The sequence below is a fragment of the Zonotrichia leucophrys genome, chromosome 24, assembly GCF_028769735.1.
Source record: "Zonotrichia leucophrys gambelii isolate GWCS_2022_RI chromosome 24, RI_Zleu_2.0, whole genome shotgun sequence".
NCBI lineage: Eukaryota > Metazoa > Chordata > Aves > Passeriformes > Passerellidae > Zonotrichia > Zonotrichia leucophrys.
The window spans coordinates 7,834,702-7,862,339 of NC_088193.1; the positions used below are offsets into that span (position 1 = coordinate 7,834,702).

The 27,638-nt window shown below is 42.7% G+C and overlaps 1 protein-coding gene across 5 annotated transcripts in view; it reads left to right on the top strand.

The window, feature by feature from the left end:
* PRDM10 (PR/SET domain 10) overlaps positions 1-27,638 on the top strand; it is a 47,549-nt gene that overhangs the window by 812 nt on the left and 19,099 nt on the right. For 3 of the 5 annotated variants that reach the window (XM_064731892.1, XM_064731894.1, XM_064731890.1), the window contains exons 2-12: positions 8,868-9,059; positions 10,890-11,057; positions 12,609-12,668; positions 15,361-15,480; positions 16,440-16,647; positions 17,037-17,278; positions 18,313-18,516; positions 23,197-23,269; positions 23,879-23,996; positions 24,945-25,074; positions 27,239-27,463. In XM_064731892.1, the coding sequence (XP_064587962.1) occupies positions 8,967-9,059; positions 10,890-11,057; positions 12,609-12,668; positions 15,361-15,480; positions 16,440-16,647; positions 17,037-17,278; positions 18,313-18,516; positions 23,197-23,269; positions 23,879-23,996; positions 24,945-25,074; positions 27,239-27,463 (1,641 nt within the window). In that variant the 5' untranslated portion in view covers positions 8,868-8,966. Of the gene's footprint in view, positions 1-193; positions 684-3,247; positions 3,443-5,492; positions 5,573-8,867; positions 9,060-10,889; positions 11,058-12,608; positions 12,669-15,360; positions 15,481-16,439; positions 16,648-17,036; positions 17,279-18,312; positions 18,517-23,196; positions 23,270-23,878; positions 23,997-24,944; positions 25,075-27,238; positions 27,464-27,638 lie in introns of those variants that run through there. The other 2 variants (XM_064731889.1, XM_064731891.1) reach the window with 2 other exon arrangements.

Below are 27,638 nucleotides of genomic sequence, written 5' to 3' on the forward strand. Positions count from 1 at the left end.
TGGGGGGGGTGCCGGAGCCATGTTTTGCCTCCCCAGCATTGTGGGGGGGGTCTTTCATCTCTCGCCATAATTCTGGGCCGCTCGCACCGCGCTCTGTCCAGCTCCCCCTCCCTCGGCGACGGGCCCGGCCCTGGCCCGGCCCGTCCCGTCCACTCAGCGACCGCCCTGGCCGCCCGCCCGTGTCCCTCCTCGGCGTTCAATGGTTGGGGCCGCCTGGCCGCCGGGCGCTCTCACGAGGGTCCGATGGCGCCGCTGCCCTTAGGCAGGGGCGGATGGGGGGGCGCGGCGGCGGGAAGCCGGCGGTGTGAGGGAGGGAGGTCACTCACGCCTGCCGATTGGCCACATGCCTCGCGCCCCTGCCTCCTATTGGCCTAGTTAGGGGAGGGGGCGACTCACCCCGTCTTCGGATTGGCTGTTGGTGGCCGTGGCGACTCTATCGGGGGTGTGGGTGCAGGACCCCCAGTGGACTCTGTGAGGGGCCGTGGTACGCTGCGTTCTGCCCGTTCCACCCTCATGAGGGTCTCTTGCCCCAGCGGGCCTGTTGGGCATCTGTGTGGCCCCAACAGGCCAAGGCTCCTGGCTGGGTGGCCCTGAGGCTTGGTGTTGAGGGAAGTTAGGCCCTTCCCCGCTGCCCTGAGGGAGTTCCATTCACGAAGGCCCTGGTGCGAGTAGCAGCAGTTGAGGCAGGTGGAAGCTGTGGGTTTCACGGGTCTCCTGACAGTGGTCTTGGTGCCAAAAACCTGGTTCCTGTGGTCTTGGTATGGTTGTAGCAAGTGGATACTTGATCTGGTGGCTCTCTTGTTTTGTGGGTGTTGGTGTTGAGTTGTCCTGTTTCCCCTCCCGTGCCCCAGCTCATTAAAAGTGAGTTTATGTGAATTTGTTAAATAGTTGAGTTGGAATGGAAGAATGAGGTCCTGATGCTGTGCGTGTCAGAATTACTCATCCTAAAGGGATAATTCACATTTTTTAGGGTTATTTCCCTGTACAAGAGCTATGTGTGGTCATCTTTTAGCTCTCAGCTGGACATTGCAGAGCCTGAGGAGTGCTCTTACAGGATCCCTAAATTGCAATTTAAACTTGCTTTAGGCTACTGACAGTAGTCATAGTCCTGACAGTGAAATGAAGGGTCTGTATTTGTGATGCACTTTTTTGTACCTCAGCATCCTATCTAGTGTATCACTATATGGTTATATATTTACGGTTCTTACAGGCCTTTAAAGAATGATCAGAGTGCAGAGCTGGGTGTGTGAAATACCTATCAATGTTTCCCTGTGAGTTTCAGTGGGAATAGAGACTATACTGAACTTTTGCTTTCTTCTGTCAGATTTTTAATAATTTAGTTTTTTCTTTCTTATAGTTCAGTTAGAAGATGAGATGCTAATGAATCACCAACTGATTTTACAAGAGGATTCTTTGCATCTTTTGTGGATACAATAAAATAATTGGCAGTGTTGAGCCTTCTAATGCCTTCATTTCTAGGAAAACTAATACAGGAGTGTGTATTGCTCTAGTCTGTCCTTAAATGGAAAGCTTCTCTCTGAAATTGTGATGGCTTTTGACATTTTTGCTTCATGGATGCTTCTCTTGTGCAAAAAGAGACAGCTTTATTATATTTTTTTATAAGATAAAATATCGGAGTAGTTGTTATTATTGTTATCTGATAGAATAATTGACAATTTGATTTTAGAGAGAAATGGGTCTGTGGTATTGTCTGTTCTCTTCTGGCACCCTTAGTCCTATCCTTTGCAGAAAATCCTTGGATGAGCTCTCCTGGGGTAAATTGCTCTGTAGTGAGCAGCTGTTCCCAGTGTGTTCCTGGCCACCTGCACTGCTGGCAGCTATGTACACTGAATTCTAATGGATTAATGGATTTCGAAGTGTATCTGATTAAGTGGGTTGGTTTTGTATGCTGAATTTTGTTTGGACCTGACCATGAGATTGGGTCTGTTTGTCACTTTTATCTCCTGCTAGTCAAAGGTGCAGTTGTTGTATTGTAGCCCTGAAATGGCTCTATATGTCAGTGCCCACCTGTTTGAAGGTGCAGATAGTCCATTGGTTCTTTGGGGTAGTGCAGAGCAGCAGCTATTCTGAAGGAGCTATCTTGTATGTGTTTTTATGTGCAGAAACAAAGTAGGTTTATTTTTTTGAATTTTTGGACAGGTGATTTAAATTTTGAGGAGAGGTGCAGGGGGGTGGGAGAAGGAGAGAGGAAGCACCACCCACTTGTAGGAAAGGAAAGAATCCCCTTCAACTGACAGCTCTTTTGGAAAGAGTTTACTGGAGGAGGAGAAGGGATGGAAGACAAAAAACTGTCAGGAAGAAGCTGGAGGGGAATGGTTTATTTTCTTTCAGTAACCCCTAATAGAGCCATCTTGAAGGTTGTGTGGACAGAACTGTAGAAGACACTGATACAGACATTTCTCTTCCTTTTGTGTCGTCCTATACTTTAAATGCATGTATTCAATTTCCTTGCTTTATCAGACTTCTCTCTTTGTGATTTATAATCCAAGTCCTTTAGGAAGGCACGGTCATTGTCTCGAGCAGCTGGAGCCCAAAAACTGCACTATGTGATTCAACAACCATGATATCACAGGGACCTCAGAGGATTAAACATTGGGAAGACAAGAACATGAGGAACATGGCCAGAGATTTGGGAAGCTGAGGGTGGGAGGAAGAAATCAGTTGCTGGAGTGGCTATGTAGGTGTTGAGCAAATGGGAAGAGAGGTGACTAAAGAAGAGATTTGCATATGTAGAAAGTAATGAAGTTGAGTCTTTGCCCACTGAGAGAGAGGACAGTGTGAGAAATACTTTATTATACAAAAATTAGGACTCAAGAGAGATGTCCTTGGAGCATCTCTGAGTAGGTATCTGAACACAGCCTAGGTAGCTCCCAGGAGGATATTAACCTGTGCTCAGGCTGGATTCTCTCCTGTGTTCTCTGTTAGAAGTGGATCTTCAGCTACTTACCCGATAAGTTCTGAGAGAATAGTTACATCAGGCTGTTGTGCTGTCACCCTCAGTGCCTGGGCACTGTCCCTTTAGGAAAAGGGCTGGAACTGCCATGTCGAGCAGTCTGGCCTTGGTCTAAGAGATCTTTTCCAGCTCATTGTTGCTTTGATGATGGATGTGCCATAAGGAGATAGATTCATTATGTACAATGGCAGCAAAGAGTAAGTTGGTGTTTGGCTGAGCTCTTCTATTTATTATATGACAAAATAAATTGAAGCCAGTTTTCCCTTTGTGGAGATCAATAATTCTTGCTGTCCCAGCCCTAGTATGATTTCCATTTTTAACTCTCCAGTAAAACATAAAAAATGTGGTTTTATGTGACCTGATTGATACCGTTCACACAAAATGCACCAGGACCAGAGCTCCTTGAAACAGCATGTGCCTGTGATGAATGGGAATGCAGAAAAGGTGACAACAGTCCTCCTCAATGAGGTTAGAAACCTTCTTGCAGCAGTGAAAGCATGTTCCTGCTAAAGGATCTCAGGAAATGCACTGGCTCTGCCTTCTAGGCAAGCTAGGATAATTAAGTGTGGGTAAAGCTTTTTGCTGGCAAATGTGATGTTCCTTTTTAGCATCATAAATCATTTTCATACTAAAAGCTGGAGGAAGGCTCAGAATCCTAAAACTCCTTTTGTACCAATCTTGGTGCCCTTGCCCATGGCTGGGGTGACACAGAGTTGTCAGTGAGCTCAGCCACGGGAGGATTTAGCCAATAGTCCCTGCTGTTATTGCTGCAGGGAACCTCAGGCTATGGCAAGGCTTTTTTACACTGGGGAGTAAATCACATTAGCTGGCTTATGCACCATTATTGTAAAGAGCATTCTCGTTTGAGATACTGAGTGCCTTTGTTCCTCCCTGAGCAGGGAGGTGGTCTTTTCCCCTTCCTCTGCTTTAATATGCCCCTTTCTCATCCCAGAGAAGGGGCAAAAATGAGTGTTTGGCAGCCACTGGCTTGGATTTTTCAGCAGAATGCCCTTAGTGAACCTCACAGAAGTTGCTGCAGATGAAGTCCCCAGAGATTTTGTCTCTGTACATGCTTGTGTAGTCATAGCATTGAAAGAAATTGCCATTCTTTAATAGCAAGTTTGCCAAGAAAATACAGTTCTTTTTGATTCTGATTTTTTGTGGGTTTTTTTTCTGACTTTCAGAGCTTACCTTTGAAGCCCTAGATGAGTTCACTGGGTTTAACTTGTGTTTAAAACACTTGGATACCAAACACAAAGCAGCAGTGACTTTTCTGTTAGTGGTTTTCTCTTACAGCACTGTTCACTCTTGAGTGTTGGTGGGGGGATCATGCATGCAGCTGTGAGGGGACACACATGGGGCTGTGGTGGCTCAGGGTGTCTAATGCTGAGGCAGCAGAGCTAACGAAGACATTGCTGTTGGGTAGGCAAATGAAGTGCTTTGCCCCTCTGAGCAGTGCTTTCCCATCCTCTGGAACTGAATGCAGTCCATGGGGAAGCTGCTGATTTAATAATACAGCTCCAGAGAAAACACCGTCCCACAGGAGCAGGAGGGAGGAGTTGGAGAGAGTTGCCAAGGTCAAAAGGAGGTTTTAGGCATGATTAAAAAAAAAATAAAGAACTGTCAGACAATGACACCAAGATGATTTTGAGGCATCAGGAGCAGCAGAGGAGAAATTTTGTCATTAATGACATTTTCTGGATTGGATGTAAAGTGTAAAACCTAAAGAGAGATGGCTGTAGGTCTGTGACAGCAACAGGTCCCAGAAGGTGTTGAGAAAAGGAAGGTAAATGTGAATGGTGTTCTGAGAAAAACCTGTGTTATCCTGAAGGGATGGTTAATTTACTTGAACAGCTCAGAATGAGCTAAGGTTCCACTAGAGGAGATATTTCAGTCAGAGGATCTGTGCTGGTTCTTCAATCGTGTTGTGTCGTGATTCACACAATATATAGTGACACAGGGCTGTCACTGCCTCACCACTGCACTATATTGGAACCCTTTAGTTGTGCCTGTTACTGTTTCAGCTTGTGTCATCACCCAGAACAGGCAGGGTGAGGCATGCCTGTCATTTGGGGAGGAAAATGCTGCATCTGCAGTCACTGCAAATGCTTTAGCAGCTCCCACTGGCATTGCTTATTGCTCATGTTTGTGATGCTCCTTGGATTGCATGAAAACATTGGGGTGCTGGTGGAATTTTGGGTGATTATTGGGTGATGTTTCATAATTCTAAATCTCTTCATAATGACTAAATCTCTCTACTTCCAGAAAAGTAAGAACTTACAAAAAAAATTTTGAATTATATTTGAGCCAGGCCTCTTATAGTGGAGAGAATATAGTTGTGACATATATAACATGTAAATTTAACATGAGTTTAAGCAAGCTGTTTAGATTACTGTTTTACTAAACTTCTACATGGATTTTTCTTACAAAATGTAGCCTACTTTCTGAATACTGAGAAAAAAACTGAGTTCATCCTATTACAATGCCTTTTATCTTTAATTATCTTTTTTTCTTTTAGGATTTCTGCAATTGAGTTTCAATTTCTGTTACACAGATTCTTATGGTAATCCCTTTGACGCAGCAGAGCTTCCCATTGAGGTGCATGTCTTGGTGTTTATGTAGCTTGTCTGAAAATGTCTGATGTGTTCAATACAGTGAGAAAAATCAACAATTGCCAAAGATAATCCATGGGCGAAGAGTGTGGAGAGCAAGCAGAGAGCACTCCCTGCATGCCAGTGATTTGACAATGCTTATGTCCAAAGTTTCACATTTATTTCTGCTAAAAAACTACCAAAGCTGAGAGAAGATCTCAGGGAAATGGTCTCAAACATTTCAAGACACTGTGGACTGTCAGTGTCAGGGCTGTAATGGCTATTGAGGGAGTGTACCTAGGGTAGGAAATAAGATTGTGCAGGATTCATGAGGAGGAGCATCCTATGAAAGATCAGTGAGCATAGTTAGTTTGGTCTTCTTGTCATTGGTGTCAGAAAACTTGCTCAGGTGTTGGTGTTTGTGGCAGTTCTATTGTCAGTGACTTTGGGTAAGATTTTTCCAGCTCCTGGCCTTGTTTCACAGCTGAATTTCAACACTTGCTCCTGCCTCCTGCCCCTCTGGGTCCCTGTGACCTCTCTGGGACACAGCCTGTCTCCTCCTGCGTTGTCTTCTTTCTCAGCACATCCATGTTTCCAGGGAAATGTGCTTTTCAGTGTGTTTTCAGGATTACAGATGTACTGAGGGAATGCATACTAGAGATCAATCCTAGGATGAACTTGGAAGTACAGAAGTTGAAAACATCAGCAAAGCCTGTGGTTCTTACTGTTGTTCCTTATTGCTGCACAATTGGCTGGGCTGCACTGTTTCTTATTTTCATTTCTGTCAGGAATAGCAATAACTGGACTGTTTATAGAATCTGCAGCACTGGGACACTGAATTTGGTTCAGCCTTGCTTTATTTTCCCCCAAGATTATAAGTTAGTGCTAACTTTCAGAACCATGAAATGACTGTCTTCTGCTTTCCTTTGCAACTTTTTGGGTACTTCTTTTTTCAGAGATGATTCTTAATTCCCAGTTTTGTCTTTTAAAGACCCTGCCTGAACCCTTCAGTCTCCTTTGTACTCAAGTTGTAAGTTATCTGTGCCAAAATGACTCTGCAGGAGTGAGTCAGCATCTTCCTTCAGACCTTCATTGTCTGCTCGTGGGGAAGGTCAGCCAAAAATTCTGCTACAGGTTGCACCATGTGGAATTAGCCAGAACTGAGCCTTTCTCTTAATTCAATTATTGCTTACTTTTTAACAGGATAATTGTATTTGTTTTAAAAAGTCAAACTACCCCAAATTGAAACTTCTAATGTTTGTTTTTTATTTTTAGTTTTCTAAGCAGTTAGGTAATTGATTAAACTACTGGCTACTGTTAGTGCAATTACATGAATTGGCTGTTGATTAATACTGGCTGTCTAGGAAAATAGCTGTTGTGGATAAACCAGCTGAAAAATAGCAACAGGATAGGTGTTACATTTTGCAAAGAAGTTGTTCACAGTGTGTTACTGACATAAATGCTGTCATGTTTCTCATGGGTAGAGGCGATCATATACCTGCTATATGTATATATTTATATATTCTGAATAAAGAACCTATACCTGATAAAATGAGTAAAGGAGATCAGTGAATGAGGTAGGATAAGATATGGGAAATTCCCAACTTTTTAATCCTTAATAACATAACAAGTAGCTGGGAGAAAGGTTCTATGTAGGAATGGATGGTATTTATTTATAGATCAGAGCATGTGTGCACTTGGATATATAAATAAATAATATTTATCTGTAAATTGCCCTGACCTTCCATACTTTGAAGACAAGGCTGGTCTTTATCATTCGTGTTTGCTGCAGTTAATTTGTTCATACTAAGCTCAGGCATTGAATGCTGGTACATAGATTTTGTTTTAATTTTTCTCCTAAGGCTTTTTGGTGATGTTTTGTATCAAGCAGTATTAATGGAGATGAGGTTTCTGTCCCTATATTCTCATAACTGGAGATGTTCAGATATAAGAGAAAGTCAGAACATTTCCTCAGTGTCTGCTTTTGTGGGGCTCCCATGTGCTTGGTTGCTCAGCATGAGACAGCAAGCGTTAACTCCAGTCACCAGTAACAGCAAAACTTGGTGTCTAGCAATGCCCAGAAATGTCTTTCCCACTGTTTTTCTTTGTGTATATGTAAGTAATGTGATTTTTTTGCTCCACCGCACAGTTCAGTGACATTAGCCTGAGATTTCCCTGCCCTGATGATTTATCCGTGCTGGCCAGGCCCAGTGGAACAGTCGGTGCTCAGGTCTGCATAGCTTAATCCTTGCTGGCAGAATTAGGAGGATTTATAAAGTGCCTGCTGCTTTTTTTACCTCTCCTTATCTATTTTTCAGTTTGTCAATGACAAGCCGAATGCTAGCATTTATAGGGATAAATTATGACTAAAATAATTTGCATTTAAAATGCAAATGAATGAAAGCATCAGCAAGGAGCCTTCTGCTTCCTTCCTGGTGCACAGATGGGTACTGGCATTGGATCAGCCCAGCAAGGCACTGGATATAAAATAAAGTTAATTGGAGTAGCTGAGAAATGAAATGGGCTCAGCCTCATGCTAATTCCTGGCCTATGATTTAATACGACATTAGAGACGAAGGATGGGAGGGTGCTGAACCACTGACTCAAACAATCGCCAGAGCTGTAAACTCCCCTTCTGGGATCACCATGGAGATTGAGAGGCCCCAGTAAAATTGCAAGAGGTGAATAAAACCAAGCTTGGAAGCAGTTTGTCGGGATCTTTGAGAGTTGAAGTTTCATTGTTCCCTTTTAGTAGTTGGCTCTTGTAACACTCTGCTAACCTGGGACTGGGGTTTTGTCCAAGGTCAAATCTGTCTGTACATGGAAAACCTGTTGGTGATCAAACTAAACATCATTCAGGCAAACTGAGGAACTGGTGATGCATCTCTGAACATAGTGATTTCTTGTTGGAAGCCTCAGGTCCATTTTTTGCATTATATATTGATTTCTAGGCCTGTAGCTGCCAGAAGGACAACAAGGAGAAGGTGATGTGGATGGCCTGTGGCCAGGGAAAGAGATGAAGGAAGAATTCAGTGTAATCTTTCAGTGCAAGTGGTGCAATGGTTGATTTGTTTCCTCATTAATGGGATATGGAAAGTGGCAAATGGTAGGACTTGACCATGCTCAGTGAGATCAGATTTCTGTTCCCTTGCTCCCATAACTTAAGGTATTTGGGTCTTGTAGGAGGTGTTAATAAAGCCAAACCTGCTTTAGTCTGTGTTACTGGATAATAATAAATTCATCATAGCTCCATGCCATGTGTCATGCTGGTTTTAATGCCTCTGTTCTCTGGTTTTTTACAGCCATGTTGCTGAAGATCACCTTATCTTCTGGAAGCAGAAACACAATGAACAGATGAATCCCTTCAGCCAGATATTACTCCAGTAGGTCTCCTTCTCCTCATGGAGCACACAGGCAGGGAGGAGATGGACTTGAAAGAGGAAAGTCCTCAGGTGTGGACTGAGTCTGCAGGACAGGAACAGCACACTGCTCAGGTGATTAGCCAGAGCTCCACCTCTGCTTGGGCTGGATTGGGGTTAGTGGGGCGGGTTAGTTCCCATTCAGCCCTGATTTAGAGTCTAGAAGCTCAGCTTTCGTTTGAGCAGAAATACAAACATTTCTGTGGGGATTTAGGGTTAAAGCCTCAGAAACTGAACTGTGCAAACCGCAGCAGTGAAGACACAGAGCTCTGAAATGAGCTGAACAAAACTAAGCAGTGGCTGTAGAAGTTTGTATCCAAATACATTTATTACCATGTGGGAGAGTAAAGGGTGTTCAGAGTAATGAGCAAAATCTTGCTCTGTGGCAGCCGATTTTGGTGGCATCATTTGAATCAGATGGAACTGTGGGTGGACCATGGGGAAAGTAATACGAATAATTTTTTCCAGACAGACATCTGGATAGTGAGGAAAGGAGAAATATTAATTGTAAGTGACTAATGCAGTTTTAATTCTGCAGTTTTAATTCTTTCAGGTTCTGCAGTATACAGCTTGACCCTCTGCCTCTGCCTGAGACAACACAGCTGGGAATTTCTAGAATTCTGTAAATTGATTTACTCTTTTAAGTATGATAGAAAAAGGGTGCTGCATGGTATTTGACCCACAAGCTGAGAAATTTGGTCTCTTAGTAATTTCCAGCTTTAAAATTTGCAGAGAAAGGCAGTTTTCAATGGCCTGTGTTCCCTTCTCTCTGCAGTGGGATAACCATGCTGCTTTTTGCACATGGTGGTTTTAAGGCTTAATGAGTATTTGCAGAGAGCTTTCCAAATGTGAAATTATAGTGTTTGTGAGAAGATCTATTGTACACAATCCACACTGAGCATCCATGGAGGAATACCAGGTGTCTTCTGAAGCATAAGCTAAAAACTGAAACAAAATAAAATATATAACTGTGGTATCATTTTATATGAAAGAATTTTATGTGACTATGAATACTTGTATTCAAACTAGATTTCCTGCTCACTGTCCTATTTTTCCCATGCACTGAAAATGCTTTTCAGCATGTAAATGATGGCAAGAGCCTGTTTTCACTGGAATCCAGTATTCTGGCTCATTTTATATATATATATATATATATGTATATATGTATATATGTATATATGTATATACATATATATACGTATATATATGTATATATATGTATATATGTATATATGTATATATAATTTTTATATGATCATCAGTTATGATAATAATGTTCTGGTAAAATTGACTTGTTTAGATTTAAAGTTCAGCCCTAGACATAACTTGTTCCAGTAGTCCTTGGAATCTGTGCTTAATGTTTTTAGGTATAGGTTTGTCTGTTTAAATAGTTGAATTTTCTACTGATGCTGCATATACATACCACAGAGAAGCAGTCTAATATGCCCTACTGCTGACTTTGAGAGCTGCAATACTATATCTTGAGGAGTATCAGAGTTAACAAATTCCATTAGCCTCTCATCAGACAGCAGAAATTACCTCCAGCTACAGAACTAGCTGAATGAAATAATTACTGAAAGGGATATGAGCATAAAGGGAAACAATAGCCCAATACATTTAATATCAAATATGAACTTGTTCCCTTACAAATTTCTGAAGCATCATGCAAGAACTAAGTATGGGTGGGTGCCCTTTGTAGCAGTAAAGTAAAACCAGACACTGATGGGAGTTGTGTCCAGATTTCTACTGATAGAATAATTGAGTGAGATTTGAAATCTGTGTTTTTCACTGCATTCAGCTGAGTTGGGACACAAGTTGTCTCTGCTTTCCAAGGCACCCCGTGACTCTGGTGCTGTGTCCCACTGGCCTGTGTTGGTGCGAGTCCAGGATCTGTTTGTTCCCCAGGTGCACTTTGTCCCCGAGGGGGGAGCGGTGGCCCAGATCATGTACAGTGACGAGCAGGAGCGCGGCCCTGCCCAGCAGGTGGTTTACACGGCTGACGGCACCTCCTACACCTCTGTGGACACCTCGGAGCACACCCTGGTTTACATCCACCCCGTGGAAGCTACGCAGGCACGTGTGGTTCTGAGCCCACCCTGGTTTTGGCACCTAGAAAACACAACAATCTTGTTTGGGATGAAGGCCAGTTACCAGCCAAGTGGTATGACTGGAAAATAGCAGGCAGTCGCTCCCAGCAGTTTTCTCTGCCCACTGCTGAGCAGGGACTTCATGCTGTTCATTTGTCTAATGTGCAAATCTGCTTGTCAAAGGATGGTGAGGCTATGATTAATGAAATGCTGGTTATTTCACTGAAGGTGGATGAGATTATAATTTACTCAAAGGTGTTTTCCAGAACATGGATAATTCACCAGAAGTTCTGCCTCTTGTATCCAGTAAAAAGCTAAGAGCTATCTATAGTCCTTCTGGAAGAGTCTTTGTTTTGTGTAGTACAGTTGTCATAATTGATAGTTACAATAACAGTCATGTCTTTTTGCAGAGAATCTCTGTTTATTCAACGTAATTTTGTGGTCTCTGCAGAGTTGCTGATTTTATAGATCTTTTATATTAATTTTCTTCTGCATAATCCTATCAAACAGCCTTTATTCCTTGCAGCATATGTTTGTATGGGGTCAGTATGCTATGCATCTCTGTTTCTGTATGGACAGATTAAAAAGGAACAGGCTTGCTTTGTCCAGAGTGTTTTATAATATCTTTGCTGACAGAGCAGATTAGCTGTGCTGCAAAGTGCACGTCCCTGGCACCCCTGTTGTGCTGGCAGGGCCTCATGTGGCACATTGTGTCTTGTGCACCTGTCAGCTGTCCCAGAAAACCAGCTTCTGTGTGAAGGGATGTCCTGAGAGCATATCTATCAGGAAGTTACTGGCCAACTAACTCCAAAACTCTAAATGCAGCCATTGTCTCAAAAGATATGTAGTATTTAGACACTCTTCTGCATCTAAGATGAAATTATTACAATGCTAAAGGAATTTGTATTATATCATGCTTTATTTTATTGTAGCCAGGCTGCTGCAAGCTCAGATATCTCAAGTTTTGGCTAAGGCAGGCTGGCCTCAGTCAATCCTTAGTCTTGAATTTCCTGGGATTCTGTCAGGGCTGTTCTTGCAGAATACTGAAGTTGGCATGGCTTCTCTGAAATTAAACAGCATCCTGGCCATCTCAAATTCCTGTATAGGATGTGCATGATAGTTGTAAATTTTCAGGAAGAAAAAGCTCACAGTTACTTTCTATCCTGCTTTTAAGTGTTACACATTAAGGGCATAGATAGAGCTATTGAATTTCATCCTACAGATTTTATCAAATCAACAACTGATAAAGTGATTTTGGTAAATAAAAAAAAATAAAATCTGTGAAACACACAGCTGTACAGATGCAAAGTGCCACATAAATACATTAACTCTTTATGGGGCATTACCTAATTTTAAATTTCCATGTATATAGGTTTATTTGGATAAGTTGAAGTAGTTTGCGGTGGTAACGGGCAGGTTAGAAGCTGTTGACTAAGGCTCAAGTGTGGGTTGTTTCATAATGGCAGGGTAACTTTTGTGTGAGTTGGGAGTAAAAACCCCCATGGCTGGTTTGGTAAGCCTTTTTCACTCTGTCTAGACTCTGTTTACAGATCCGTCCCAAGTGGCTTACGTCCAACAGGATGCTACCACCCAGCAGGTAAGGAAGAGATATTATTCATTTTGGGCCTAAAATTGTGAGGGAACAGTTAGGGAAGGTAAGGGGACATTCATGTGATGCAGGAGGGTAATGAGCTGTTTTTGAAGTTGTCCAGTGACAATCTTAGTCTTGTACTGTTATCCTGATCAAGGCCAATGACCGCCTTGAGCATGAGTGACAGTAAAAATTAAGAATTATTTTGAGTTTATTCTCTTTAATTCATATTCAGCAAAAATTCTAATTTACTGCCCCAGATAGCATGAAAAAATCTTTCAGCAGTGTCCCTGCAGCAGATGTGGCTGATGTCATCTGAATGTGTCATTTTGGAAAGGTGGGATTTTTAGTTGTCCTCTTACAGGTTCTGATCCAAATGCCTTGGAGTCCACAGAAGGCTTCTGAGGGATAGAAAAATTAGATTAAATTCTAGATTTACTAGAAATGTCACAGGAAATTAAGTATGAAACCTGAAGAAGTTCAGTGACTGGCTCCCCTGTCAGGGGTGGTGGGCTTGCCAGTGTGAGGTGGGCTGGGAAAAAAATAAAACTGCAGCCTGTGTTTATAAGGTTAGGATGATTTTTCCTATTCTTTTTACATCCATCATGGATGGGGAAGTTGTTATTAACTCTTACTGGTATCTTTGGGGACTGCGCTGTGATAGTCAGCTGTAGACAGGTGCTTTCAGGTCTCTGGTTGGAATTCTCTGCTTGTCATAGACTTAAAATCATTACTGCTTGGTGGGTCTTTAATGACATGTGTGAATGGATGTACTAGTTCTGAATCATCACCAAAGCCATCATTAAAATATGTGTTTATTGACAGTCTTGGGGCAGAGTGAGAGATTGAATCTGTGCTGAAAACAAAATTTCTAAATGGTTGAGGCACAGATGGAAAGCAACGACTAACACAATAAAGGTGTTGCCTGTCTTCTCATTCTTCTTATTCTCTGGAGTTTTGCTCTTGAATTTTTTGCTCCATCCATTTCCTTGCATTAAAAAGCGAGAAATTCTTATTTAATTGTCTTAAAGGTCATTTAACAAATGTATGATTAATTAGAGATTAATGGTACACCGTGCAGATGGGAATTCCAACACAGGTGATCTGCTGTTATTATCCCAGAAGCACTTGCCTTGTCCTCAGCCTGTCCTCCATTCCAACACAGTCTGATAGCAGTCCTAACATAGATATTAATTTTTTGGTGATCCCTCATTATATCAACTTCTGCCTGTGCAGCTGTTTTTACAGCAGCGTTTCATGTGGGACATCCCTGAACTGACAACTAATGATAAAATAATAATAAAAGTTCCTCTTGTCTTTCAGAAGAAACTTTATTGTAGAAAGCAAGTGAGAGTTTTTTAAAAATAATGCCCATAATCCATGCAGTGCCTGACATGGAAGTGCAAGTAAGGGTATGTTTGGTGTCATTAGTAGTAGGCAATGCTAATAGGGGTACAAATAGATCCAGATCTGTATGACCCTATCCTTGCTGGCACACTGGAGGAATAATGATGCCTCTTTGTTGCCAACTGGCTACAGAAGTGTCAGTACCAGACTGTCATGGTGGTTTCGTCCTCACTGTTGCACCATTCCTTGAAGTCTTTTTGCTGTTGTTTTTCAGGAGTTTCATAAAATACTCTTAATACCTCTTTAAACTAAGCAACTAGTTTGGAGTACTAAGACCGAATGCTTACATTATGAATTTTGTTGTCTGCTCCCTTGCTACTGGCCCAATGCACTGTTCTCAGTTTTATCTGATATTTATTAAGCACTCTGCAGAGAGGCAAGAGCTTGGATTTTAGCAAAAAAGCTGCTTCACAGTCAGAGATACAGACTAGACGCCACACGATATCAGCTGTAGAGAAGGATGAAAAGTCACGTGAAATAATGGTGCAAATTCCTGTATAGATAAGCAGGAAACAAAAGGCAGGAAAGGTGATTCCTAGGGATTCAGCAGTAAAGCAAAGCACAAATAAGGTGATTCCTTAGTTGTGCTTTGTTTTCTTGCTGAATGGATGAAAACAATGTAATATGCATTAATTTGCTTGTTACAGCACCAAAAAAAAGTATGTAAACAAAAATATGTAGTTTGACCAAATGTAAAGAAAAATAATTGTTGGGAACCTCTTTTTTGAGAGGTTGATCATCTCATGAGGTCAATACACCATCTTGGTTTTTATGGGGCCTGGATCATAGAATCATCGAATTATTTGGATTGGAAGGGATCTTAAAGCTTATCTACTTCTAAACCTCTCAGCCATCAGCAAGGTTTGGTTGAGGAAAGAAAAAGTCAAAAAATGAGGAAATGTTTTTTAGTCCTTCTTTACCTTTTCCCTTGAAAATGAAAGTAAATTTGGGTATAGAGGAAAAGAGACCCCAAATCACTGGTTTTACCAAATGCTAAAGAGCTCCTAACATCTGTTTTTAGTGCAATTGAACCCGGGACCTTAATTTAAAAATAGGTAATAGGTAATTTAGAATTTACAAAGTCTATAGATTTTAAGTCTTTCCCTTTGCCGCAGAAGCTGCAGGTTCTGTCCAAGCCCATTATCCCTATTTGAACCCCAAAAATGATGGGAATGCAGCAGTTTTTGAGTAGAGTGCAGGGCTCAAGGGAGCTGTGCATGCCGGGCCCTGCCCACGTGTTAAGTGACTGATGGAAATGCTGCAGTGCTAAAATGAGTGCCTGTGATTTTAGGTAACGGTGCTCTTGCCTGCTGCTGCTCAGAGCATGAATCCCACCAACCTGTCTGTGCTCGGCAGTGTTGCTGATCCCCCCCAGCCAGTGGCTCTGGAGCAGGGGCCACAAGCAGATAGAGTAAGTTGCCAGGCACCCTTTCCTTTTCATGTACGAGTGTAGATTCCATTGCTCCATCATCTCTGGGGATGAAATGTGGCTGAGTGATCTGGGAGGACATTTGAGAAAGGTGTAGTGCAAATTTTACTGTCTTCCCTAGTCTCGCCATGGAATGTATGGGTGTTTAGGATATCATATATTTAATATACAGAGAAACCTGTTTCAATGATGGTTCTTTGAGCAGCCACTTTAAAAGTCTGTCAGTGCTGAAAAGTGAAGTTAACAGAAGGTGTAGTGCTGACTGTCACAGTAACATCCACTGGGTTTCCTGTTTTCAGTGTTTTCAGGCAGCTCTGCTGCGTGTACTATTTCTTGTTCTCTACCTGAGAAACCTTGTGGGTGATGAAATATGCTCCAAACTTCAAATGTTGCAGTTCTTTTAAGGAAGGAAAGGGCTAAACTTGGAAATTAGTGGAAGTATGCAATGGCCTTAACTGTTCTTCATGTCCTGTGCTTTATATCCAGTCTCCACATTACCTCACCCCTTCTTGACCTCTGCCTTTGTACTCTGGAGATTGGTTTTGTTGGATTGTCAAGAGAAGATTGTGTGCCAAAGTGCAGGATTCTCTTACTTGTACAAAAGAAATTAAAATACAGCTTTAGGCTCTAGGTAATATCCACAGAGCCTGGACTTGGTTTTAAACTTTCTGCAAGGATCAAGAACTTCTCTGAGTTCAGTTTTTTCTGAGAACTGAGTCCTTGGCAGGGTATAGGCAGGGAGTAATACAGGTGTTTTCAGTGAGGCCATCAGGAGCAGCCAGCCATGCAAAACATCCTTTGGCAGTCATTTAGCACCTTCTCTTGTCCTCCTCTCCATTACCATAGGCAGCAGGAAGGGTAGGCTAGCAAGGACCTTCATTACTTGTCCTTATGGTTTGCTTATTGAATTGGCTTGAACTGATTGTGAATTCTCTCCTCAGGCATCATTACCGGTGCATAACCAAGTGTTACCTCCTATGGAGGCTGTGGATGGTTCTGATTCTTTAGCACCTCTGCAGAATCAAATGGAAAGGATAGAAACAAAAGAGGAAGATGATGAGGATGAAGATGAGGATGAAGATGGGGAAGACACTGACATGGATGAGTGGGATCCAGATCCACCTCGACCCTTTGATCCCAATGATTTGTGTAAGCATGTGCAGTCATATGTAGTGTACTACCTGCCTCCCCTTCTTTTCTTCCGTCTCCATTAGACCTTTAGTAAAGAGAGGCAAAAACCATTCAGATTTTAGCAGTAATGAGTAAATGTGAGTTTTGATTCACAGAGAAATGAGAAATGTGAATTCAAATTGGGCTGCTTGACTGAAAAGACAAAATTCTGTCTCTAGTGAAGTCCTCTGAGCTGATTTGTTCCTTTTTTGCTGGACACTGGCCTGTCTAATATTTTGAAATATAGACTATTGGCACAAGTGTTCCCACAGCTGAGCCAAAGATGTTTAGAAAGAGATAAGGCTGTCTCTGAGCTGGTGTGTGAGTGTCTGCCTGAAAGTCATGTCCTCTCTGCCTTTGTGTTGCAGGGTGTGAAGAGTGTAATAACGCACATCCCTCAGTGTGTCCAAAACATGGACCTTTGCATCCCATCCCAAACCGGCCTGTGCTGACCAGGGCGAGGGCCAGCCTTCCCCTGGTGCTCTATATAGACAGGTTTTTGGGAGGTGTGTTCTCCAAAAGGCGCATCCCAAAGCGAACACAGTTTGGGCCTGTGGAAGGACCTCTGGTCAGACAGACTGAGCTCAAAGACTGCTATATCCATTTGAAGGTAAGGGTGAGAAAAGGGGAAATCAATTTGTGCCTAAGCTTGGATTTTCATTAATTTGTCACTCTACTTTCATTAATTCACTATAGATACTTTGTTATTTCCATCTCTGAATGTAACTAAGAAATACCCAGATTGTTTTGGCTTCAAGTTTGCTCTGTTATTCAGGGTGACACACTAATCCCTGTGAATGTTCCGGCATTATGGTGATAGGCTATATATATGTATATATAGGGTGCATAACATGGAAGGCTGTGAATCACCCGCACATGAGCTGAAGCAGCATCTGGACATAAAAATAGCAGCCCCTTCTAAGGAAATTCTGCTGCCATTCTTTTATGTCATGTTGTAACCTCAGTTCAAAATGTGTTTCTTACTTTTCTATTCATAAGATGTAGAGGTGAGGAGCTATTTTTATGCCTTTCCTCTTGCCAAGTAATTGTATGAGGTAAAATGTATTTGAGTGACTTTTATCCATTTATCCATGCTGGTTTCACTAGGAAAAATTGGTCCTTTATTTGTTGGGGTTTAGATCCACAGTCTTAGGAGGGCTCTGATAGTCAGTGTCTGACAAGCAAGTTGTGACCATAGGCAGATCCAGCAACCAAGAGAAGTTGAGCTAAAAAAAAAGCTGTTTCCTGCTTGAGACAGTGTCATGACTCAAGAAATGAAAGGAAAAGTGGGTCTGCCAGTTAGAAACTTCTGACTGATGTTTCTGTAGCCTACTAAAGCTACAGCTACCTGTGTGTCATTTGTTACAGTCACTTGTTCATACTGTGCCTGACCCCTTTAATAAATGATTCTTGTCCCTGAAAACCTTGGAAGGATCCATTGTGCCTCCCTAGTTAATCTTTACCTGTTGCTAAATATGTTTCTGCTTGTTTCTGGATCTCTGTTAGTAAAGAGAAAATGAGCTATGTCTTCATTGCTCCCTTAATGTAACAGTTGCATGGGCACTGTAGTTTCCTTAGTAAGTTAAATTCTTTTGAATGTGCTGCCAGGCAGTTACAATCACATGTAATTGGATTTTGCTACAGGTTTCTCTTGATAAGGGTGACAGAAAAGACAGAGACTTGCAAGAGGACTTGTGGTTTGAGCTGTCCAGTGAGGCTCTCTGTAACTGGATGATGTTTGTGCGTCCAGCTCAAAATCACCTGGAGCAGAACCTAGTGGCCTATCAGTATGGCCACCACATTTATTACACCACCATTAAAAATGTGGAACCCAAGCAGGAACTCAAGGTATGGCATTGCTTGTGTGTCAGGATTCTCTTTTTCTACTGGTTAAATAGTACTTTAAAAGTTGATGCCTATTAAGTGCCAAAAACTACTGATGTGAATAGTTTTAGAACTTTTTTCCTCTGAAAAAAGCCTGGCCTGAATTGAATATCACTGAAGTAAGTAGTTAGTCACCAACATATGCATTTTAATGAGCTTTGGTTCATGAGGAAGTTTAAAATAAAAATAGGTAAATTATTTGTCTCTCCCTGTCATGCTTTACACAGCATATATTTTGCTGACACAATCTAATTTTTATTGCAGCAATTGTATTTTTTTAATTCTGGATGCCCTTTCCAGTTAGTCCTGTGTGTTCCTGGCTTGTTTTCTGGTGCCTTAAGTGAATGTGGTCTCTCCTCTTACCTGGCTTTCCTGGAGCTGTTGAAACTTTGCATGTGAAAAATGATAAAGGATATTGTGATTTTCCTGTAGTTTGCTTTTTGTTCCCTCTGAAAATTTATTGATTATGTTGAGCTCAAAGCAGTGTGGCTGGCTGAGATGGCCTTAATTTTCAACATTTTCTGTACACTGGGAGGGAGACCAAAAAAATTTGATATCAGGAAATTTTGTTGTTCTTCAAATCTCTTCTTGAACGTAGATTTCAACAATTTGTCTGGAAAACCAACTGTTTAGTAAGTGCACTTAGGAATCAGGGCAAAAGCCTACTTACACCCTTTAAGAGCAGGACTATCTGAAATCAGTCCTTAATGTTTTAAGCTGAATTACTAGAAATCTTACAAATCCATTTTAACTGTATTCAAATACCATTTTCTCAACAGTTTTTAAAACTATTCGAAATAAGACTTTAAATCTGTACAGACCTCCATGTGGGAGCATCATTTTTCTTACTTTATGTGTTAGTAGTGTCTTTTGGGGTAAAATGGCTTGCTAACTGAAAGGCTTAGTGTCCTGATTTCTTCCCCAAGTGGATGTAGGGCATTCATGCACATTTTGTCCAGAGATTAAAGTAGTTGAAGCTGGGAAGTTTTGATTTGCCTGCCAGGTGTGTAGTCCAGGAGCTCCAGGTTTTTGTCTTTGTCCAGCTAGTGCGATTCCTGCAGAGTGATGCACCTGCTGGAGAGTCCTTGAAATCCTACTCACCTCTGCCTGTGCCCACTGCAAGTTCAAACTTGTCTGTGTTTTTCCTGATGAAAATCTGTTGATGCCTTCTTTGAGAAATCTTTTCTAAAATCCACTCTTTTTCATAAAACAAATGAAATGATGGAAGAATTCTCATCTAAATGTGAGCATCTGCTTTTAGGCTTTTATAAACTTTATCTCCCTGCCTCGTGTGGTTGCCTTTACTGAAGGCTTAAATTCCTTGTATGACAAAAGTGGGTCCATCATGCTAGCTTGGCAGATTTTTGTTTTGGGAAGCATGACCATATTGCTCCAATCCTTCTGAAGCTCAGAAGCATTTTAAATGAGTCTATGTGGATGGTGCTGCAGAATCACAGAATCACAGAAATTCTAGTCTGGAAGAGACCTGTAAGATCATTGAGTCCAACCCATGCTCTAACACCTCAACTAGATCATGGCACCAAGTGCCTCATCCAGTCTTTTTTTAAACACATCGAGAGATGGTGACTCCACCACCTCCCTGGGTAGATGATTCCAGTATTTGACCACTCTTCCTGTAAAAAACTTCCTCCTTAATTCTAGCCTGTATCTCCCTTGGCGCAGCTTGAGACTGTGTCCTCTTGTTCTGTCTGTTGTTGCCCGGAGAAGGAGACTGACCCCCAGCTCACCACAGCCACCCTTCAGGAAGTTGAAGAGAGTGATAAGGTCACCCCTGAGTCTCCTTTTCTCCAGGCTGAACAGCCCCAGCTCCCTCAGTCGTTCCTCATATGGCTTGTGTTCCAAGCCCCTCACCAGCCTCGTTGCTCTCCTTTGGACACGCTCAAGCATCTCAACGTCCCTCCTAAACTGAGGGGCCCAGAACTGGATGCAATACTCCAGGTGAGGCCTCACCAGTGCTGAGTGCAAGGGAAGAATGACCTCCCTGCTCCTGCTGGCCACACCCTTCCTGATACAGGCCAGGATGCCATTGGCCTTATGGCCACCTGGGCACACTGCTGGCTCATGTTCAGCCGACAGTCAACCAGCACCTCCAGGTCCCTTTCCACCTGAGCACTGTCCAGCCACACCGTTCCTAGCTTGTATCGTTGCAGGGGGTTATTGTGGCCAAAGTGCAGGACTCGGCACTTGGACTTATTGAACTTCATCCCATTAGATTCTGCCCATCCATCCAACCGTTCCAAGTCCCTCTGCAAAGCCCTACGTCCCTCTAACAGATCAACACACGTTCCCAGCTTAGTGTCGTCTGCAAATTTGCTGATAAAAGACTCTAAACCCTCATCCATGTCATCAATAAAAATATTAAACAGAAAAAAAAAAATTAAACAGAACTGGCCCCAGCACAGACCCCTGAGGGACACCACTGATGACTGGCCACCAGCTGGATGCAGCACCATTCACCATCACTCTCTGGGCCCAGCCATGCAGCCAGTTCTGAACCCAGCAAAGAGTGCTCCTGTCCAAGCCACGGGCTGCCAGCTTGTCTAGGAGTATGCTGTGGGAGACAGTGTCAAAGGCCTTGCTGAAATCCAAGTAAACAACATCTACACCCTTCCCTGCATCCACTAGGCGGGTTACCTGGTCATAAAAGGTGACCAGGTTGGTCAAACATGATCTACCCCTCCTAAACCCATGCTAGCTGGGTCTGATACCCTGGCCATCCTGTAAATTTTGCGTGATGGTGCTTAATATAAACTGTTCCATTATTTTGCCAGGTACTGAGGTCAGGCTAACTGGTCTATAATTACAGGATCCTCCTTTGCACCTTTTTTGTGAATGGGTATCACATTGGCCAGCTTCCAGTCATCCGGAACCTCACCAGTGAGCCAGCACTGTTGGTAAATAATGGAGAGTGGCTTTGCAAGCTCATTTGCCAGCTCTCTCATTACCCTGGGGTGGATCCCGTCTGGTCCCATTGATTTATGAATATCCAAGCATTTCAGTATTTCTATAACAGCCTCCTCTTGGATAATGTGGGGTCCATTCTGCTTCCTGACACCATCAACCAGCCCAGGCGGGCAGGTGTCTTGAGGGCAAGTCATCGTCCCACTAAAAACTGAGGCAAAATAGGCATTAAGCACTTCTGCCTTTTCCTCATCTGCAGATACTAAGCTCCCTCCTTTGTCCAATAAAGAACAAAGGCTGGTCTTACCTTTCTTTCTACCATTAATGTATTTATAAAAACATTTTTTCTAATCCTTTACAGAAGTTGCCATTCTAAGTTCAAACTGAGCTTTGGCCTCCCTATTTTTTTTTCTGCATGCTCTAGCCGCCTTCTTGAGTACTTCCTTAGAGGCCTGACCCTTCTTCCAATGCTGATACATCCTCTTTATATTCTTAAGTTCCTCCAAAACCTTGCCCAGCCAGGCTGGACGTTTACCCCGTTGACTGATCTTTCGGCACACAGGGTCGGCTGTTCCTGTGCCCTCAAGATCTCTGTTTTGAGGTATGCCCACCCTTCCTGAACTCCTTTGTTTTTAAGGACTGCTTCCCAAGGGATGCTCTGAATAAGTCTCCTAAACAGGCCAAAGTCTGCCCTCCGAAAGTCCAATGCAAGAGTTTTACTAGTGCTCTTCCTGACTTTACCAAATATTGAGAACTCTATTATTTCGTGTTCACTCTGCCCCAAGCAACCTCTGACCACCACATCTCCCACCAGCCCATCTCTGTTTGCAAACAGCAGATCTAACATAGTCCCTCCCCTGGTGGGTTCGCCCACCAGCTGCAACAAAAAGTTGTTCTCCATACATTCTAAGAATTTCCTGGAGTGCCTCTTTATTGCTGTATTAAGTTCCCAGCAGATGTCTGGTAGGTTGAAGTCACCCACAAGAACAAAGGCTGATGATCATGTAACATTACCTAGCTGCTTATAGAATAAGTCATCTACTTCTTCTTCCTGGTCAGGTGGATGATAACAGACTCCCAGTATGGTGTCAGCCTTGTGGCCTTCCCTTAAGTCTTACCCATAGACATTCAACTCCATCTTCCTTAGTTTCAATTTCGATGGCATCAAAAGTTTGCTTAATATAAAGGGCCACCCTTCCTCTTCTTCTACCTTTCCTATCTCTTCTGAAGACCTTGTATCCATCCAGTGCAGTGCTCCAGTTATGTGAGTCATCCCACCACCTTTCGGTGATGGCTGCCTATTGTCTAAGTAAGGAGAGCAGGAAAGAAGTGGGGAATCCCCCAAGTTAATAATGTTTCCATTCCTCTTGGTACAAGTATCAGTGCTCTGATGACTCCTTCCTTTACAGTCATATAGCTGGGTTTGAAGAAATATTAATCGTACGTCCTTTAGAGCTACTGGAAGCCATGTGTGAGATAAACATTTGTGTTAGGAAGCTAGACCTTAAAATTAAATGGATGTACTTCGTGAGCAAAGCTCTTACATTCCTCAGTGGGGCCACATTGATCTTACCAGACTTTATTATTGAGTGTGGAAAGAGAAATAAGAGTTAGTGTTTGAGGCAGCTGAAGTAAATGTGTTGCTTAAAACCCATTTTAAAACAAAATTCCATTAGTTTTGGCTCCACTTCAGTGTCCTGTTACCTTGTGCTCCTGCTGCAGGTGTGGTATGCTGCCTCCTATGCCGAGTTTGTGAACCAGAAGATCCATGACATAACTGAGGAGGAAAGGAAGGGTAACTTGAGATCTTCTGCTTTCAGTGTGGTGGTGGTTGCGAGTTGCACTCCTTACTTTCAAGTATATGGCCTGTATAGTGCTCCCAAAGTTCTACTAGGTTAGGAAAGGTTAAGCCAGATCTTTATTGTGTTTTTGGGGCTTATTTCCAATAACTATTCTCATAAGAATATTACCTTAATTTAAGCCTTTTATTCAGTTTCTGGGAAGTTTTAGGTTACTTCCTCCGAAGAAGAGATCTGTTTCTGTACTCACTGTCTGCTGTGTGACTGCTTTAGATTTAGAAATTTCCCTTGATTTCCCTTAACTTACACCAGAGGCACAATCCTGTAGATGCTCTTCCACACAAGGGTGAATTTCAGAATCCCCCTGAATATCTAACAGTGTTGATATTCCATGAGAATTGTCCCCAGTGATCTTTGTGTGTCTGTGATGAGCTATGGTCTTGGCACAGTACAGAGAATATAAAAGCAAAGACCAGCAGAGCAGGGCTGGGTGTTCTGCAGCCTGTCTAACCTTCAGGGGAGAAATCTGGCCCACAGAGGATAGAGAGCCTGGGGGCAAAAAAATGAGGTGATGAGTGAAATGGTGTTACTGACATTTCCGACAGTGCTCAGGGAGCAGGAAAAGAACTGGCCATGTTACGAGTGCAATCGGCGTTTCATGAGCTCGGAGCAGCTCCAGCAGCACCTCAACTCCCATGACGAGAAGCTGGACTTCTTCAGCAGGTACTGACAGCCTTAGCTTTGCTTGTGGATCACTGTGTGCTTCCCCAAACATGCAGAAAGGAGGGGCTTTGTCCTGCAAATCACAGTGACCAACTCAGGAGAGATCAGGTCAGCACCAGTATGGAAAATCGTGGCTTACTGGTCTAAGACTCAGTGAAACATGTAGCTTGAGAGAAATAAATAGTCTGTTGAAATTAGTAAAGTTTTTTTGTTTTGTTTTTCTTTTGACAATGACTTTAAATATTTGTAATGCTTCAGCATCACAGTATTGAAATACTGTTTCTCAGAGATACAGAAATAACAGAGCTTGGAAAACGAGGCTTCTAGTGTCTCATTGTGCCACTCACTGGCAAGATAGTTTATCCTGACTTATTGAAAACTGAATCTACAAACACCTGTCACAGAGCAGAAGGTATTGGTGCCTTCTTTCTCCTGAAATGTAGCAAGTGACTCTGTTTTGTTTAGCTTTTTTGACGCAAAATTGTTCCCTTCTGTTTAGTGCCTGACATCAACAGCTGAGTGCTTTTTGGGGAGGAATGTTATGGCTTCAGATTTCAAATGGGTGTCCTTGTGCACTTGTTCCAGCATGCTGAAAATGCTTCTCAGCACAACATAAACTGGGGTGTTAGAAGAAGTCTGCCATGGCAGAGGGCTGGATGGAAGCAAGTAGTCCTCTTGGTCCCATGATTACTGACAGAAATTTTAATGTATTCTGAACCTTGGCTTCTCATAAAGCACAAAATAAATAGATACCAGGCAGAAACCCATTGTTTTTGCTGCCAGAATTTATTCAGTTTTTATTATTTACTGTATTTTATTATTTACTGCGTCATTGTTGCTGAGTTGAATGGGTGAGTGGGAATGCTGAGAAAGAAAGCATAAAATCAGTGGAGAATCCAAATTTGTCTTTTTTTGTATCTTAACCTGGAGCACTCCTGTATTCTGCAGAACCAGAGGCCGAGGTCGTGGGCGAGGGAAGAGGAGATTCGGACCAGGCAGACGCCCTGGGCGCCCTCCCAAATTTATGCGCATAGAAGTAACCAGTGAAAATGGTGAAAAATGTGAAGAAGGAACACAGGTATATTTTTGGAGATGGAGGGAAAAGATAGCACATGGAATGTAAACTCTTGACTAAAAGAATTCGGGGCATCAGTGCAAACTGAAGGTGTGCTTTGGACTTACACATGAGTAATTATTGGTTTCTATCTGGAATTCTCTGCCAGGAGAGCACACTACTTCCCTACTATAAAACCTGTAAAATCACTTCTATTTCTGCATCAAGTTTCACTTCAAAGCACTTAGCAATGAGGTTGGGTTATTGTGACAGTTTAGCAGCCTCACAATTGTAATTCAGACAGTAAAACTGTAATAGTAGTTTAGGCTTCTATTTGTCCTTTCTGGAATGTTTGATCAGCCTGCTCTTAAAACTGTTGCTGGTAGAATTAAATCAGTTTGAGATATGATTCTCCATGATGTTTTAATAATAACAGAAGGGCCTCCTGTAGGCAGGCTTATTGCAAAACGCTCTTTTGCTTGTAGCTGTTGGTTATATTCTGCAGGGATGTAATATGATGCATTTAAGTAAAAAACTCAATTCTCTGATGGTGACCATGCTTAGGTTACCGCTAAGTTCTTTTATGAGCAGCGACAAAAGGAATCAGTGTTCTGGTTTATGACTTAGCTGAAAGCTGATATTTGGAGTGGTAATTTTCCTCTGGCTCCTCACTGGGTCATGGCTCTGTGCTGACTCAGATGGAGGAATCTATACTCTGCCTGTGAATTCCTGCTGCAATGCCCTAAATGCTGCACTAGGTGTAGGTAGTTGTGAGCTCACCCTCTCCACAGGCTGACATGACACATGCCAGCCTCATTTAGACAAATAAACCTAATGCTGGTTCCAAGCCCTTCACTCTGGGGAGATGGCACTTGCTGGGCACAGTCCAGTGTGTGAGTGGCCTCTGGACTGGAGGTAGCTTGTGTCCTGCCAGCTTGGAGCATGGCACAGAGCTGGCTCATGTGTGCCTGTGCAGTGGGGTAGGATGATGCCCTAAGCCCTTGGAGGTCTGCTCACCTCACTAAAGCTGGGCACAAGCTCTGCCTGGGAGCTGGAGAGTCAGGATGCTGAGAACACAGCTGAGTGTCAGCAAGGTGGAAACTTGCCACCCAGACCTGGGCTGGACAATGAGATTGTGTATTGTTTACTAAGGGTCTCTTTCTGGTAAGCACTCACAGTCTGTAAGGGCCTCATTCCTTGGTTTTCTTCTCCCACACCCACTTTTGTGTTTTGACACCACCAGCCTTCAACTGACATAATTCAAAATTAATTCTGGTGTTCTGTTTCTTAGCTTGTGCTTTTAAGTTTCTTCAGTTGCATTATGTGGTGTCAAATAAGGATCTGTGTGGGTTTTTTTTTTATGTAATAGAAGATAATTCCACTCCAGAAGAGTTACTGGAACTCACAGGGAAAGAATGTAGACTTTTGGCATGTGCTTCCTGCTCACAGCACCTCCCTTTTATGCTAATGCAAAAAGGGAGGAAAAACAGCTTTGTGTGATATATGGCAGTGATGTGTGCAGAGCTTGAAACTGGATAAAAAAACCACACAGTGCTCAGTGTGATCACCTTGTTTGTCACTCTCCAGTTTGGCACTCCAGAAAGTTCCTTAGAAAGGAGGAGACACTGCAAAATGACACAAAGTGTTTCAAAGTGACAACAGTTTCCATGAGACAGAAATTCTCTCTTTTCCTGGGTCTGCACTAGTCTATTTGGTTACAGCAGAAATAGTCCTGAGTGCAGAAGAGCCCTGTTGGCTGTTATCCAGCTAATCAGCCAGATAATGCTGATTGGTTTTGCTGCCAGAATGTATGCAGCTTTTATTATTTATACCATTTTATTATTTACTGCATCATTGTTGCTGAGTTGAATGGGTGAGTAGGAATGCTGAGAAAGAAGGCATAATGACCATGGCTGGGCAGAGAGAGGGATGGTCCATGGAGAGTCACCCACCTGCAGCACTGCCTCCCTGGAGCTCTGGGTGACACTGCCGTAGGTGAAGGTGGTTATGCCGAAAGCAGCAGTGGACACAGTAGGAGAACTGTAGGAGTTAGTATAGACACTACACTATGCTGGTTTTTTTATAGTTTCTGATTAAATATGTACAAATCTTGTCTGCTGAGTACTATCAAAAGTGTTTTTCAGTGGGTGGGGGGAATAATCACTGGTTGTATGATTTGCGATTTCAGGACTTGCTGCATTTTTCCAGCAAGGGGCAGTTTGATGAGGCCGGACAAGCCCCACTGAATGGGCTGGAGCAGCAGGAACAGACTCCGGTGCCAACAGAGCCACAGGGAGCGCTGGAGCAGCAGGAAAACCACGTGCTCCATGTACAGCCACAGCACGAGGCGAACACGGTGTCCACACAGAGCTCCGTGACAGCAGATGACATGAGGCGAGCAAAGCGCATCAGGGTAAGCGCAGAGGATGAGGGATCATGTCCACTGTAACCCAGGGAATGCCAGGCCTGCCTGCCAGGGCCAGCTGGTCCTCCTTTCACTGTCAGATCCATTTCCAAATCCCAAATAAAGTATCTCATTCATAGCAGTTTTCTTTGCACTGAGAGGAAGACAAATCTCACATAAAGGA